The sequence below is a fragment of the Pseudopodoces humilis genome, chromosome 24, assembly GCF_049639895.1.
Source record: "Pseudopodoces humilis isolate 2021_Gansu_Grassland_sample_001 chromosome 24, ASM4963989v1, whole genome shotgun sequence".
Classification (NCBI taxonomy): Eukaryota; Metazoa; Chordata; class Aves; order Passeriformes; family Paridae; genus Pseudopodoces; species Pseudopodoces humilis.
In genome coordinates, this window is record NC_142223.1 from 6,478,198 (window position 1) to 6,494,348 (window position 16,151).

A 16,151-nucleotide genomic window follows, 5' to 3' on the forward strand; every position below is an offset into this window, starting at 1 on the left:
GTTTTATAAGAAGCAATTTAGGAAATCAAGTTGCTGTTAACCGTGGCGTGGCCGTAGGGATGCGCGGGGAAGGGGATCCTGCGGGAGATCCCCGGATCCTGCGGGAGATCCCCGGATCCTGTGGGAATCCCGGATCCTGCGGGAGATCCCCGGATCCTGTGGGAATCCCGGATCCTGTGGGAATCCCGGATCCTGCGGGAATCCCGGATCCTGCGGGAATCCCGGATCCTGCGGGAGATCCCCGGATCCTGTGGGAATCCCGGATCCTGCGGGAATCCCGGATCCTGCGGGAGATCCCCGGATCCTGCGGGAGCCCCGGGCTGCCCGTGGAGAGCTCCAACACAAAGGAGCTCCTCGACTGAGGCCAGTCTGTGCCCGGGAAGCAGAGTGTGGGACGGGGATCGGGGCTGGACACAGGGAAATGAAAGGTTCTCCCCTCGGTGGCAGCCCAGTGCTCATCCCAGGTTGTTTTTGTGCTTTCATGCTGTGCTACGGGGCATGACTTTGATCCCTGAGGAATTCACATCTGCTCCAGCCTCAGTTCTTTCCCTCAGAGCTTCCCTGCCTTCCTGGGCCTGGATGGGGAATGGGATGGAGCACAGGGACAAAGCCATCGCTCCCGGACACAACCCCACGAGCACAGCAGCCTGGAAAGCAGCTGGAGGTGGCTGGAAGAGGGGCTGGACAGGACACGTCAGCCCCACACCCTCCAACACACGCTGGGGATGAGCCCCAAGGCTTAGGAAATGCAGGGACACATCCTGGCACACGCTGTCACCGTGCCTGCCTGGCACAGCAGGACAGAGACCCCTCAGCAGCCTGGGGCTCCCCCAAACATCCACACAAGGCTGCTGGTGGGGCCAGGGGAGCAGCAGCAGCCCAAGGGCCCTCAGCTGGCACTGTCACACCCCTGGGGTCAGAGCAGGGAGGCCAGATGGCCGAAACAGCCCAAAAAAGGCTGCAGATGGCCGAACACAAGGGGGTCGCTGTGCCTCAGCACAGTCCCGGCAGCAGAGACCTTAGCAAGCAGGCAGGTATGCTCAGGAATACTTGGGGGAGAGAGGATTTTCCTCCCTGCAGAGAGCCTGACACTGCCCAGCTCCAGAGCCCCAGGGAGCCCCTCAGCCGTGTGGCCACCAGGGACAGACCCCCTGTGCCACCCACAGTGCCAACCTGCCTGGCACAGAACCTGCCCCGCTCCCTGGCAGCCCGTCTGGCCCGTCCCTGGCACGGGAGGGAGGCAGCAGTGCCAGGTCGTGCCCTGGCACAGGGCTGGGCAGCCCTCCCACACTTCCCAGCCAGCTGGGAAAAGAACTGGCAACGCCAGAGGGAAAAAACCCCGAGACATCAACAAAGGCTGCAGAGCTTTTGGACGGGTGTGCACCAAACGCTGAGCCCTGCCTCCTCTGCCAGCTCCGTGTCAGCCTCGAATCCCACATTCAATTCCTTCCTCCTCTTCCTCCACGGCTCAGAGTCAGAATTACAGTGCCCTACTCTGAGGAGGTGAATTTAGCCCCTGGCAATTACATCTGATAAGCCTTGTCCTTACCTCGAAGAGAGCAATTCTGTGCTGCTGCACATTCCTCCCCCTGCCCCCTTTTCCTTTTCCCCCCCTAAAATGCCAGCTGGAGGCTTGTGAGCAGGGTATTAGGGGATTTGCACTGCACGCTGCTAAATTTGATATGTCCTTTAACAGGAGACAAATGGTTCACAAGGCTTAAAAAGTATCGACTTTTCTTTAACAATAAGCACTAATGGCCTTCAAATAATCAATATTTAAAGTCATTATGGGGTTACACATTATACTGTTAAAACCAAGCCTTTCACTTTAACCCCATGATATCCTCCCAAGCCCGGAGCAGAGCTCCCCCCGGCTCAATCCAAGCTCTCGGGGAAGGCTCGGAGCACAGGCTGTGACTGGAGATGTGAGAGGGTCAGGAAATGCAGATTGAAACCGGCAAGGCATGGAAATAAATTTAGAACGGATGGAAGAAGAGGTGGGGGAAGGAAAGAATGCATGAAAGCTCTGCTTTCTTCTGCTCTGCATTTGATAGGAAGAGACACTTTAAACCTGAGGTAACAGGCAGGAGGCACAGAGCTCCTTGCTGCTCTGCCATCCCCAGATACTGCCAGCAAGGGAGAATAAATAAAATCAAAGGCCTTGCTAAAAATGGTGTTTGGGATTTCCAGGCAGGAAAAGAACACGTGCTGGCACTGCCCTCCCAGGGCAGCAGCGAGGGCTGGCCACAGACAGGGGCTGGTTTGTGCTGCCCCCTCAAAATCCAGACTGGTTAAATCAGGTCAAGCTCTTCGGCCTTTGCTCTGCAGAACATTCAGCCAGATGGGAACCAGGCAAGGATCCTGCCAGGGCAAAAACCAGAACATCAGAGCCTTCAGAGAGGAGAGGGGGACACAGGGCTGGGATGGGTGAGAGCAGGAGAGAGATGGCACCCAGAGAGGGCAGGAGGGGTGCCCAGAGAGGGCGGGAGGGGTGCCCAAGGAGGGCAGGAGAGGTGCCCAAGGAGCCAGCAGGGAAAAGGAAAACCTCCCCAAATCAGGGGGGAGGAACGAGGTGGGGGAAGAACAAACGGCAGCAGCAGCAGCAGATGGGAAGAAGGGAATCCAAAAATGCAGGCTGGGTATTTTGGGCACATCTCTGCACAGAGGAAGCCTCTGGCTGGCACACGGTGTCTGTCAGCTCCTGCAGGGGAGGCAGTGGGTGCCTCTCCCACCCCCAGCTCGCTCCTGCCTGGGGCTGGGCTTCCCAGGACCTGGGGATGGGGATGCTGATGGCACCTCAGGCTGGCAGCATCCCGTGTTCCTTGGCATTCCTGCTCCTTGCCCGGGGCTCTGGGGGATGAGCTGTGCTCCCACGAGCTGCTCAGAGCCACTGAGTGCCTGCACCAACACCTGCCTCAGCACCTGCCCTGGCTCTGCCTCTCCCCTGAGAGGGGCAGGTCCCTCCAGACCCCCCCAGACCCCCCACCTCACGCTGCAGGCACAAAAACCAACTCCCAACAACTCCCAGCACAGCACCGTGGCATCAAACCCAGGCAAGAAGCTTCACCCCACTGACCACACCGTCCAGCAGCTCTCCCAGCCCTGCCTCAGCTCCTCTCCAACCCCTTCTGTGTGCAGGGCATGGAGGATCTTCTCTCAAGAGGAAACCTTCCTCAGGCTCCACACGGAGAGAAGCGGGGATGAGCACCTCGGGGAAGAACACGCCAGGCTGAAGGACCCCAGCAGAACATTGCCAACAAATCTCGGAGGCAGCAGGCAAGGAGCAGGATCCAAGCAGCTCTGCAGGGTACAGCCACCTGCCAGCTCTGCAGGAGAGGCAGCAGCCTGGAGATGGGAAGAGCTCCAGGCTGGAGCAGCTACAGCAGCACCTTTCAGCTGCACCCTCTCCTCTTCCAAGTCTTTTTATAACACTGAGCTCAACCATCTTCCCAAACAGACCGCCAGGCCCTGGCACTGCAGCACCCAAGCTGGATCCGCCTCCAAAGGATCCAGGAAACCAAAACCATGAAACCAAATGAATTCTCCAGACTGTGGCTTGAGTCTGCTTTTGGCAAGATGCCTCAGTTTCACCGACTCCTTCCAAGAGATGAAGGGACCACTGTGCCACTGCCAGGACCTTGGCCCAAGAAAATCCAGATCTGTGTGCTTGAGTGTGTCATCCCCACAGAGCCAAACCTCCCAGCCTGTCCCTGACCAGCAAAGATATAATCATTAATTAATTAATGACAAATATCTGAGCACACCCACCTTCCCAAGTGTCCCCTGGCTCAGCCCCTTCACAGCTGGGAACTGGAGAACTGCAGTTCCCATTGCCAGGCACGTTCTCTGCATTGCTGCCTTTGCAGAAACACCAGCACTGCCCTGACAAATAAAACTGGGTCACCACTGGGGGTTTTCCCCTCTTGCTGGGCCAGACAGAAGGGCTGAAGTCACTGATTATTCCTGTTCACAAAGCTGAGAGCTGACCTGAGCCGCACAGAGGAAGCTGAAATGGAATTTGAACACCGTGCCAAGCGCTGCTCATCCCCCTGCACCGTGGCTGTTACTCCTGCTCCTGGGAAAGGAGACACCAGAAATGCACCTAGGTGTGCCTGGGAATGCAAGGCAGCTTCCTCCACTGCCTCCTCCCCTGCCAGTGCCCACCCTGAGCCTTGGAAATTTCTGTTCCCCCAGGACAAAGGTGCACGAGGCTGCTCTGATTTACCCCAAGGACAAACCCAAGGCTAACAAGGAATGCAAGGGAGGAATTACCACCTACAAAACTTCCCTGCTCTGCAACACACGGCCACAGCTTCTCCTGGCATTCCCAAAAACACCTGTGGTGTTCTGGAGGAACAGCTGGCACAGGACAGCTCCAACCACCTCTGACAGGGAGCAGAGGGACACACACTGACCCTCAGTGGTGCTCAGGGGGCTCCAGACCTCTGGGGAGAAATAACAACCTGTGAGATGATCCCAGACTGGTTTGGATGGAAAGGACCTTGAAGATCACCTCACTGCAAGCCCTGCCCCACCAACACACCCCATTCTGCTGCTCTTGCAGCTGAACCTTCCCAAATGTTGAACACACCCTCCTTTCCAAATGAAAGCCACTGTCACCTGCAGCAGGGGAAATTGGGACACTGTGGGACTCCTGCACACTTCCCACATGGATTTCCCTCAGCATCCAAGACAGGCTGTGTCCCTGTGTGTTCCTCCCTCGCCAGGATCTCCCTCTCCTGCCAATCCAGCTATTCATGGGGCTCTTTGGAGAACTGACCCAGGAGGAAAAGCAGTGGTTTGGTCCAAGAGCCACCTCCTGGCCTTCAGCCCCCATCCCAGCATCTTCCTTCCCCTCCTCCCAAAGCATGAACACTTCCTGGCCTAGCCCAGCTCCGTGCCCCAACACCTGCCTGCCAGTGGCAAACTCTGGGTCTGATCTGGATCTCCCCATCCTCAGCCCGCCCCTCCTGCGAGCAGCACCTCCCCGTGAGCAGCCTCCACCCTTCCGTGGATGCTTTTCCAGGCAGCTCTGGGGCCGGCCTGGCTCCTCTCCAGCCCGCACAGCGCTGGGGAAACGTTCCTGAGAGCGGCTGCAGGAGGCTCCTCCATCCCTGCATTCCTCCCAGGTCTGCTCAGGGGCTGGGATTTATGGGGTGGGTTAGCCAAAGTACACGCTGTGGGAGAGAGGCTTCCAGGGCTGCCCAGCCCCTCCACAGTGCAAAGGTGTTGATGGGAGAGGAGGAAAACCAGACGGGATCTCCAAGGCTCTAAATGGGGGAAAACTCTGGACTCAGCACATCCATCCACACACTACAGAGCTGATAGTGCAGCCTGCTCTGCCCCCACCCCGACACAAAAGCCAAGAGAAGTGTAAATACCAGAGCCTTCCACTGCTCATCCCCTGATATCCAAAGCCTCTGCATCCCCAGAGCCCCCTCCTGTCCCTGCTATCCCTGTCAGGAACGCACGCAGCTTTAATTTAATTTCCCTCTGAAGTTCTTGATTGCAGAGGGAATGGCTCGTGGCACAGAGCAAGATAAATGAGCTAGAATTTCATGGGGGTGGGGGATATCAGCTTTCCAGCACTCCTAGCACTGGGAAAGGCAAGCTGAGGCTCTTTTCCTGAACAAAGAAAACTTCTCTTTCTGTTCCGTCTCAGAGCACTTCTTCTCCCTCATTATCTGGAAATGCAAACTTGGAACACCTTAACTTGCTCAATGCCCAAGAACAGGCGAGAGTGGCATCTCCAACACAGCTCTGGGATCATTCCAGCCTGGCTGGATGTGGATGCAGATGTGCACACACACAGATTCCTCCCCTTTCCATACAGATACCCTGGAGCGTGACAGGAGCATCCCCAGCACCCGCAGAACCCCCAAAGGACATGGTCACACCTTGCCCAGGCAATTCAGCTCTGCCCAGCCCCAGCCATTGCTGCCCTCTCCCATGCCCTCGAAAATCACCAAGTGCAGCCATTACCCCGACACCACCGCGGTCACCACCAAACCACGTCCCCAGTGCCACATGCACAAGCTTTCTGAACACTTCCAGGGACCGTGACTCCCCCAGTGCCCTGGCCAGCCCATCCCAGAGCCGACCCCAGCGCTGTCCCCTTCCCACACCCCGCATCCCTCCCGCCCGGCCCGAGCCCCGGCCAAACCCCGCCCCGGGGCCGAGCCGCGGTACCTGTCGGGGAAGTGGCTGTCCCTGTGCTGGGGGAGGCCCTGCTTCCTGCGCTGGCTGGACGAGTTGCTGGCCGAGGGGATGTGCGCTTCCATCGCGCCCGGGGTCCGCGCCGCCGCCGCCGCCACCTCCTGCCGCGCCCGGAGCAGATCTGGGGACAGCCGAGGGGAGGAAGGGAGGGAGCGATGAGGAGCTGCTGCTGCTGCTGCTGCTGCTGCTGCTGCTGCCCGGCACCGAGCCCGTGACCCCCGGCCCCCGCTCTCACGGACACACACACGGACACACACACGGACACACACACGGACAGACACACGGACAGACACACGGACACACACACGGACAGACACACGGACACACACACGGACAGACACACGGACACACACACGGACACACACACGGACAGACACACGGACAGACACACGGACACACACACGGACACACACACGGACACACACACGGACACACACACGGACAGACACACGGACAGACACACGGACACACACACGGACACACACAGGCTGCTCCGGGGCTGCTCGCGGCTCCCCGCGGGCGACAGCGCTGCCGTGGGGCTGCTCCCGGCCGTGCCCGCAGCCCCCGGGCCACCCCCGGCTCAGCCGTGCCCGCTCCCCGGGCCACCCCCGGCTCAGCCGTGCCCGCTCCCCGGGCCACCCCCGGCTCGGAGCGGCTCTCGGGCGCCGGGGCGGCGGCGGAGCCCGGCGGGGAGCGGCGGCCCCGGCACTCACCCGGCCGAGCGGCTCCGGGCGCGATCCGCCCCCGCCGCCCAGGGAGTTTGGCAGCGGAGGAAATTGTGCAACTACGGCAGGGGGGTGGATTTGCTGTTTAATTGCCTTCCTGCCGGAGGGAGGGAGCGGAAAAAAAGGGAGGGAAGGATGGAAGGAGGGATGGATGGATGCGAGGAGAGCAGCGGGAGAGGGAGGCATTCCCCAAACTCCCTCTCCCGGTCGGTCCCGAGCGGAGCCGCGCTGGCACCTGCCCCGCTCCCGCCGTGTCCCCTCCGGCCCCCGAGGTTACCGGGGCTCTCTCTGCCCGGGACCCCCGTCCGGGGCTCTGCAGGGCTGGACATGCTTGGCACAGCCGGGACAGGGAAGGGCTGGGCCCCGGAGCAGCTGAGGATGGGGCACAGAAGGGGAGGGAGCTTCCTCCCAGCCCTAGCACAGCACTGCCCGGAGACTGCTCCGCAGGAAACGCAGCCTTCACTCAGCCTCACTGCCCTGGCACCGCGGCAGGACCCGTGTCACCCTACCTGGGACACCTGCACAGCCCCTGCAGGACCCGTGTCACCCTACCTGGGACACCTGGGACACCTGCACAGCCCCTGCAGGACCTGTGTCACCCTACCTGGGACACCTGCACAGCCCCTGCAGGACCTGTGTCACCCTGCCTGGGACACCTGCACAGCCCCTGCAGGACCTGTGTCACCCTGCCTGGGACACCTGCACAGCCCCTGCAGGACCTGTGTCACCCTACCTGGGACACCTGGGACACCTGCACAGCCCCTGCAGGACCTGTGTCACCCTACCTGGGACACCTGGGACACCTGCACAACCCCTGCAGGACCCGTGTCACCCTACCTGGGACACCTGGGACACCTGCACAGCCCCTGCAGGGGCTCAGTGCAGCTCACTGCCCACACAGTGCCCTGGGATGGACACAGCAGGCAAGGCCAGAACCACCTCAAGCAGAATCCAAGGAGCCCCAGGGAGGGGCAGGTGATGCAGGTACAGCCCACGTGCCCCTGTCCTGGCCTCAGGGAACAACAAGTGACACGGACACCTGTGCCAGGCACACTGAGCCTTTCCCAGGGGGCTGCCCTCTCCCAGGTAAGCATCAGGAGTCCCCCAGTCCCGGTGAAATCCCCCTGCACACAGTTCACACCCCACACCCCAGAGCCTCTGCTGCCGCTCCCGTGGTGCACAGGAAACATCCCCGCAGAGGAAACCTCCCTCACACCACCACCCTGCACCAGCCTGCCAAAGGAAACCAAAACACAGCTGGGGACAGGAGCAGAGGCAGGTTTATCTCCCTGAGCACACCCTGGGCAAGATCACCTCCAACACAGACCCTGCAAAGCCCTCCCATCCAGCAGCACATCCAGCTGTACATCCACCTCTTCCCACAGCTGCTTTGTAAAGCCACACTGCTGTAGGAGCATTGCACAACCCTGGTAATGTCACATTCCCCATCTCCTTGTCTTCCCCTTTTCCCCACCAGGCGCTTTTCCCTCACTTCTGGAAATCCCAGCCACCCCCTCTGGCACCGAGATGTGCCCAGCGCAGCCCCAGCTCCATCAATCACAGCATCAAACGTTTTGGTGATGCTCAGGGCTGGAGCCCCGTGCTGGGCTGAGAACGTTCCCACAGCTGCTGCTTCTGCTGGCAGGAAGGGGGACGGCAGTGCCCACATTTCTGTCCCCACTCCTGTCCCTGTCCCCATTCCTGCCCCTGTCCCCACTCCTGTCCATCCCCACTCCTGCCCCTGTCCCCACTCCTGCCCCTGTCCCCACTCCTGCCCCTGTCCCCTCCTGTCCCTGTCCCCTCCTGTCCCTGTCCCCACTCCTGTCGCTACTCCTGTCCCTGTCCCCACTCCTGTCCTTGTCCCCTCCTGTCCCTGTCCCCACTCCTGTCCCTGTCCCCTCCTGTCCCTACTCCTGTCCCTGTCCCCACTCCTGTCCCTGTCCCCACTCCTGTCCCTGTCCCCACTCCTGTCCTTGTCCCCTCCTGTCCCTGTCCCCACTCCTGTCCATCCCCACTCCTGTCCCTGTCCCCTCCTGTCCCTGTCCCCTCCTGTCCCTGTCCCCTCCTGTCCCTGTCCCCACTCCTGTCCATCCCCACTCCTGTCCCTGTCCCCTCCTGTCCCTGTCCCCTCCTGTCCCTGTCCCCACTCCTGTCCCTGTCCCCACACCCCCAGGTGAGGGGACAAACCCTAAAACAAAAACTCTGAACTGCACGAGCACGCAAGAAACAGCCAAACACCATCAGATCACAGAAAAAGCCCAGAGAATTCGCGGAGCCAGGGAGACCGTGCAACCTTCCAATGTTTATAAATTAATTATCTGAAAAACCCAGGTCACTCCTGATTGCCACGGCGGCTGTAATTTAGAAGGCTGGCGTGCAGCCAGCTCCAGGAGCCGCATTGATCCTGAATGACCGCAACAACCCCCCGCACACACCCCCTCTCCTCTCGCCTCCCCTGCGCCCCTTCCCTGCTGCCCAGACCCCCCCGAGGATCTGTTATTTACAATCCTGCACTCTGACAGTTGGGAAATCAGATTGATTGACAGTGGGACGCTGGCGGATGGAGGTTCCAGGCACGGAGACAGACTGAATTCAGAATGTGGGATGAATGCCACTGGGAGAACGGGGGCGGAGGAGGGGGGCTGAAAAGCAATTAAAAAAAAAAGATTTCTAAATTATTAACATTTTTTAAATTATTAATGTTATTGGTGCCTCCATGTGAGCCCGCAGATAAACTGCGCTTTGTACTGGCACTAATAATTTATATCCCAACCAGAGCCCTGTGGTGTGGAGACAATCCAAAAATACACCAAGTTTTGTCTTGTCAGTGTTCCCCGAGCGAGTCTGGCTGTGCAGGCCCCTGCTCCCCCCCGCCCACCCCAAAACCCCAGCGTGACCCCCCAACAAACGCTGGTGAGACAATTTCATCATCACCATAAAAACACGTCAGGCTCTCAAGGTAATGAGCTGCTCTGCTTATTTTGGGGGAAGGGGGTGACACAGCTGTCCCCCAGCACACCCTGGGGGATGGACACGTCCCCGTGCCCTGCAGCCAGCGTCTGTCACAGCCCTGGTGACACCCCACGCTCTGTGCTGCCCTCCAGCCAGGGCTGAGCATTCAGCACCTTCCAGTGCCACCCCTGTGGCACACGATGTCCCTTCCCTGTGCATGTCCCCACACATCCATGTGCCATCCCAGCCCTGTGTCACATGCTGTCCCTCCCCTGTGTGTGTCCCCACACATCCACGTGCCATCCCAGCCCTGTGGCACACGCTGTCCCTCTGCTGTGTGTGTCCCCACATGTCCATGTGCCATCCCAGCCCTGTGGCACACGCTGTCCCTCTGCTGTGTGTGTCCCCACACATCCATGTACCATCCCAGCCCTGTGGCACACGCTGTCCCTCTGCTGTGTGTGTCCCCACATGTCCATGTGCCATCCCAGCCCTGTGGCACACGCTGTCCCTCTGCTGTGTGTGTCCCCACATGTCCATGTGCCATCCCAGCCCTGTGGCACACAGCTCTGCCACTCGGCCAGGGGCTCTGCAGTGCCTGGCACAGCCCAGCCCCAGCCCCAGCCACGCTCCCCACGGGGCCGGGGCAGCTTTGTGCCAGGCCTTTGCTGATAAGCAAATCCTTCCTCCACAGCAATCGCCTTCCTGCCCCCAGAGAAGCCAATCAAATCAAACAGAGTGGAAAAGAAGACAGCCTCTTCATTAACCTAACAAGGAGCCCTGGGGATTCACACCGGAGACCAGAGATCCTCCTGCAGCTCTCGCGGATGCTCGGAGGCTGCCGGGGCTCCTCAGCCAGGCAGGGACGTGCCAGCCCGGCACAGCCCGGGCAGGGAGCAGCACGGGGACAGATCCTTGCCTGGCTCTGCCCTCTGGAACAGCATCACCTCTGCCATGTCCCTGGCTTCGCCTGACCCAGCTGAGTTATCTCTGTCCCTGGCAGGAATAGGGCTCCAGACAGGGCACGGCTCTGCTTGGGACCAGCTGGGCCAGTGCCAGCAGGGTGTGATCACCGAGGGCAGGTGACGAGCAGGTACCTGCAGAGAGAGGGATGCTCTACCTGTGGAGGGATGCTCTACCTGTGGAGGGATGCTCCACCTGCACAGGGATGCTCCACCTGCACAGGGATGCTCCACCTGCACAGGGATGCTCGTGATCCTGCAACCTCCTGGTGCCCCCTTTAGGCCCAGCCCAGGACGTGCCAGATCCAGCCAGCTCCCTCCAAAACTCTGGAATAACCTTCCAGCCCTCAGTCCATGTGGGACTCGCCACATGCTGGGCCTGCAGGACCTCCAGACCCTGCTCCAGTCCCAGGAGAAGGCAGCAACATCATCTCACCATTCCCATCCCAAAACGCCAGGGCTGTCTGGCTCTGCCAACATCTCACCCCCTTGGCTCCACACCAAACACAAATCTTCTACTCCAGACATTCCGAATTTTCAGATGGACACAAACACTTGGAACAAGAGAAGGACCCCCCTCGTGCCCCCTGAAAAACACAGCATGGCTGCTGCTGATCCATTGCAGCCAGGAAAAGCCCATCCCCTTGGATGGCTACAGAAGAAATCAGATTTACAGACACCCAAGAGGAGATTCCTCCACAAAGATGGAGAAGGGCTCTGCAGGATCCCCTTCAGCATCACATGTATCCAGGGCACAACAAACACCCAGCACTGCAGCCCACCCACCCCTCCGTGCACAGAGGGCTTGGGAACATCCCCCAGACCCAGCCCAGGGCTTGGGAACATCCCCCAGACCCAGCCCAGGGCTTGGGAACATCTCTCAGCCCCATCCCAGAACAGTCCAGGGCTCAGGAACATCCCCCAGCCCATCCCAGAACAGTCCAGGGCTCAGGAACATCCCCCAGCCCCATCCCAGAACAGTCCAGGGCTCAGGAACATCCCCCAGCCCATCCCAGAACAGTCCAGGGCTCAGGAACATCCCCCAGCCCCATCCCAGAACATTCCAGGGCTCAGGAACATCCCCCAGCCCATCCCAGAACATTCCAGGGCCGTTCCCCAGCTGATGGCCCGAGGCAGCAGAGCCGCTGTGCCCGTGGCCAGCCCTACCTCCGTGGCTGGGCACTGCCATGCTGTTGGCCAGCTGGTACAGGCGCTGCTGCTGCTGCTCCTCGAAGGCGCCGTGCTCGTTCAGGGCTGACATCATGCGCCTGTAGTGCTCCTCCGGGGTCATCTGCGCCACCGCCTCCTCCAGCACCGGCGTGTGCGAGTTTTCTGTGGAGCACACACATCTGGTCTTTTGGGTTTTTTCTCAGACAGGAATACAGTGGGGAGTCACATAAATGCAGGGACAGAGCAAAAAGAGAGAGGAAAGGGGGTAAAGGGATGTTAGCACCAATTCCCACAGCTCCCTGCTGTGCCCACTGGGTCTGATGCACCAAGCTGTCACATCAGCTGGCCTTCTCCTCCACCAAATGTGGTCAAGACCACCTACAACCTATTTCATCTCCAAATTTACATACAGGAAAAGTCCACAGCACCCAAGAAACCTCACCAAGTTTTTTTCCTTTCCCCCTAAAGCGCCAAGCTCTGCATCATAACAGCAAAAAATCACCAGCAAGCTCTGTTCCCTCAAAGGGGAGAGGGAAGATGGGAGAGTTCACTGAATTCTCAGCCCTGCATCTCTGGAGGATGTGAGTTCTTTGTTGAGCTCACACCTGACCAGATGGGCACCTCTTTCCCACCCCCTCCTGAGCACTCAGAGGACACCAGGAAGAGAGAGGTGCTCGAGCACCCAAGGGACAGAGCTGACATCCAGCTGCCCAGCCCCCAGAGGGACACCTCAGAGCAGGTTGTTTCCATCTGTACCCGTGCCCAAGAGGGTAGAGCTCTTACCCTGAGGCCACCCAAAGCACCCCTCCCTGTCCAGGTTCCCGGAATGCCTGCAGCTCCCGGGAGCTTGGGGCTCCGGGGGCAGGAGGGATCCCAGGCTGGCAGTCAGGCAGAGAAAACCACAGGGGTTTGGTGTTTACTGTAAGCACAGCTCTCAGTAATTACTGCTCTCCGCCTTGGCTGCTCCAACACTGTTTTATCTCGGATCTTTCCCACAGGCAAAGCCTTTTCATTACTCAGAGAGGAACTCCCAGGCACAGCCCGGGCAGGCAGAGGGGAAGGGGGCGGCAGGACCGGCAGCCGCAGGACCACCAGTGCCCGGGGAGGGGACACACACCTCCCGGGTGTGCCCCAGGCTCCTGCTGCTCCTGCAGCCTCCTCCTGAGCCCCTCGGGGAGCAGGGCAGGTGCTGCACGGCCCCAAAGCCACGGGGGTGGCACCTGTCACCCGCACTGGGCGCTGCTGGGAGCGGCTGTGGCTCTGTGCCACAGTGAGAGCAGGGCTCTCACAGGTAAAGGTGAGCGTGGGGCAGCCAGGAACGGCCCCAGACACAGAGGGCTGGGAAATGAGGCAGCCCAGGGACTGCTGCTGCCTTTGTCTGACACCAAACCCACGGCACAGCCCAGCCCACGGGGGCTTTGGGGGGATGCAACTTTCACAGGTTGTAGTGAAGCCACCCCCTCCCCAAAATACAGGAGGGAAACACCATCATCATCATCCTCATCATCATCTCATCCTCATCATCATCCTCTCATCACAATCCTCTCATCATCCCAATAATAAACAAATATAACAATAATATATTATAAAAATAAATAACAATGTATAATGCATAATGATAATAACAATAATAATAATAATAATGAAGATTATGGTAATAACGACAATAATAACAATGATAATAATAACAGTAGTAATAATAATAAAGTCTTAGCTGCACAATATTTCAACACCAAAGGGCTGCATCCCTGGCTCCCAAGAGCAGAAGGGAAATGATTCCAGCTCAGCTCAGCCCTCCAGCACAGCGAGGGCTCTCCCTCAGCACCGCACTCGGGCTGTCCCTGCAGCCTCAGCTCGTGCCCCAGTGACACACATCTGCACCCTGCTGCCTCCCTGGCCACATCCCAGGCCCAGAGGCTGCTCCCAGCCCCGCTGGGATCAGGAGCTAGGTCCCCACGCTGCCCTGGGCCCCCCAACCCCAAAAAACAGACCCCAAAGGCAGGGGCTGCTCCCTCAATCCCACCCCAAACCTGCAGGACAGCCATGGAAGCAGCAGGGGAGGGACGAGAGGGCAGAATTCCCTTCCAGGTCTCCTTCCCACCAGGGAGGATTCCCTCCTCCTCCTCCTCCTCCTCCTCCTCCTCTGCTCCTGCCACCTCCCCCAGGGATGCAGGAGCTCACGGTTTCAGTTCCCTCCTGATGCTCTTACCCAAAGGTCTAAGGAGCAAAGCCACAGACCTGATTTAGAAAAACACCCATTTCCCCCCACCCCCCCCCCCAGCTGTGTCATTAGAGCAAAAAAGGGAGGGGGGAGGGGATTTAATAACACTTAATTACCATAAACTCTATCGGATCAGCCGCAGAGCAGATTTCAGGTGCAGGGAGGGGAGGGAGAATGGGGGTGGTGAGGGGAGGCTAAGAGGAAGGAGGAATCCAGGGAAAGGCTGGATTTCCATGCTTAAAACTTGGAAGATTTCACATGACTCAGCCAGCAGTAATTCCAGCTTTGCTGGAGCTTTGCTGTCTGCTTTTGTCATTACCAGGGGTAATGCGGGAGACTGATCTCGCCAAATCTCCTGCAGCCACCAGGTGTGAAATGGACTCTGGCACAGCCCTGGGGAGGCAGAGCCAAGCCAGGCATCTGCTGGGCCCTCTGCAGACCCAGCATATCCCCCTGAGCAGCCCAGCCCAGCTCTGCCATCTCCCACCCTCTGCCAGGTCCTGCTGGCACAGCCCCGGGAGCTCTCGGGCACTCAGCTCCTGCACAGCCCCAGGGACGTTTCAGTGCTGCACGGTCTCCCCACCACGTTTTCTCAGGCTCACCCTCCCCAGGCAATCCCAGACCAGACAGGAGCATCCAGCCCATCCATCCTCCCCTCCTGTCCTACAACAAACCCACAACAGGCCAAAGTTCCCTTCATCCAACCCCAAGCCGAGCTCAAGGACCTGCAGCAAGCCCACCTCACCCCAGAGCCCAGAGCGGGGCAGGGCTTTAGGGGTTTTCCTTGCCCGTGCCCACTGCCCCCACTCGGCAGCCTGGCTTTGGGGTCAGTAATGCCAACAGGGCCAAAACCTGCTTTCTTCCCTTGGCCTAGCTGCACAGCTGCCACAGCCCCCAGCACACGGAGGTGCCCCCCAGAGGAGAGGGACAAACGGACAGAGGCTGGATCTGAACTGCCCAGCTGCAGCTCAGCTCCAGTCCTGCGCTCCTCCGCTAACCAGAGATTTTGGTTTGGTTTAAATGGTCCACAGGAGCACAGAAAGGAGGATGGCAGCAGGAGCAGCCTGTGAGCTCATCCCCACGCCAGGGGGTGAGCCCAGCACTGTTCCCTACGTGTGTTTTCCAGCACTCCATCCAGCCTGCTTTCCAATCTCCCCGAGGCTCCTACCAGACGGATTCTTCAGCTGCTCAAATGGGAACCGAAACGCTCTTCCCGATTTTCCCATCCTTCAGCCGCATTCCGCATCTCCAGGCAGTGGGGAAGGAGCTCTCCAGCCACGCAGGAGCCAGGTTTTCCCTGGGGAATCGTCTCCCCCGTGCCCTGCCAGCGCAGAGCTCCGAGACGCTCCCATCTCCCCAGGAACGTTCTGCTCCGTTTGACAGCGGTGGCGCGGCCCCGTTTCCTCGAGACAGGGCTCCTGATCTCCAGAGCGAGCTCTGGGAGGGGGCAGGGAAGGGAAGGAGGCTGCTTCCCTCTGGAAGGGTTTCCAGCCCTCTGGAAGGGTTTCCAGCCCTCTGGAAGGGTTTCCAGCCCTCTGGAAGGGTTTCCAGCCCTCTGGAAGGGTTTCCAGCCCTCTGGAAGGGTTTCCAGCCCCTACAGGTGTTTTTTCGTTCAGCCAGGGAGCAGCAGTGATTTCCTTGGCTGCCTCTGCTCCCCTCGCCCCGTCAGTGTGAGAGGAGCCACGGGGTCACTGCTCCTCTTCCAAAGGCTCGGCTCCTCTTCCAAAGGCTCCTCTTCCAAAGGCTCTCCCAGAGCCAGACCAGATGTGCCCAAGCTAGAGCTGCTCCCAGGGCCACTGTGGGATGGAAAGGGGCAGATCCTGCCTGGGATGTCTGGGATGGAGAGGGGCAGATCCTGCCTGGGATGTCTGGGATGGAGAGGGGCAGATCCTGCCTGGGATGCAG

At 59.5% G+C, this 16,151-nt stretch overlaps 1 protein-coding gene across 6 annotated transcripts in view; it reads right to left on the reverse strand.

Annotated features, from left to right (window-relative positions):
* SAMD11 (sterile alpha motif domain containing 11) overlaps window positions 1–16,151 on the reverse strand; it is an 83,810-nt gene that overhangs the window by 11,445 nt on the left and 56,214 nt on the right. For all 6 annotated transcript variants that reach the window (XM_005530445.3, XM_088066469.1, XM_014259191.2 and 3 more), the window contains 2 exons: window positions 12,023–12,187; window positions 6,190–6,337 (listed from right to left, as the gene is read on the reverse strand). In XM_005530445.3, the coding sequence (XP_005530502.2) occupies window positions 6,190–6,337; window positions 12,023–12,187 (313 nt within the window). The remainder of the gene's footprint in view (window positions 1–6,189; window positions 6,338–12,022; window positions 12,188–16,151) is intronic.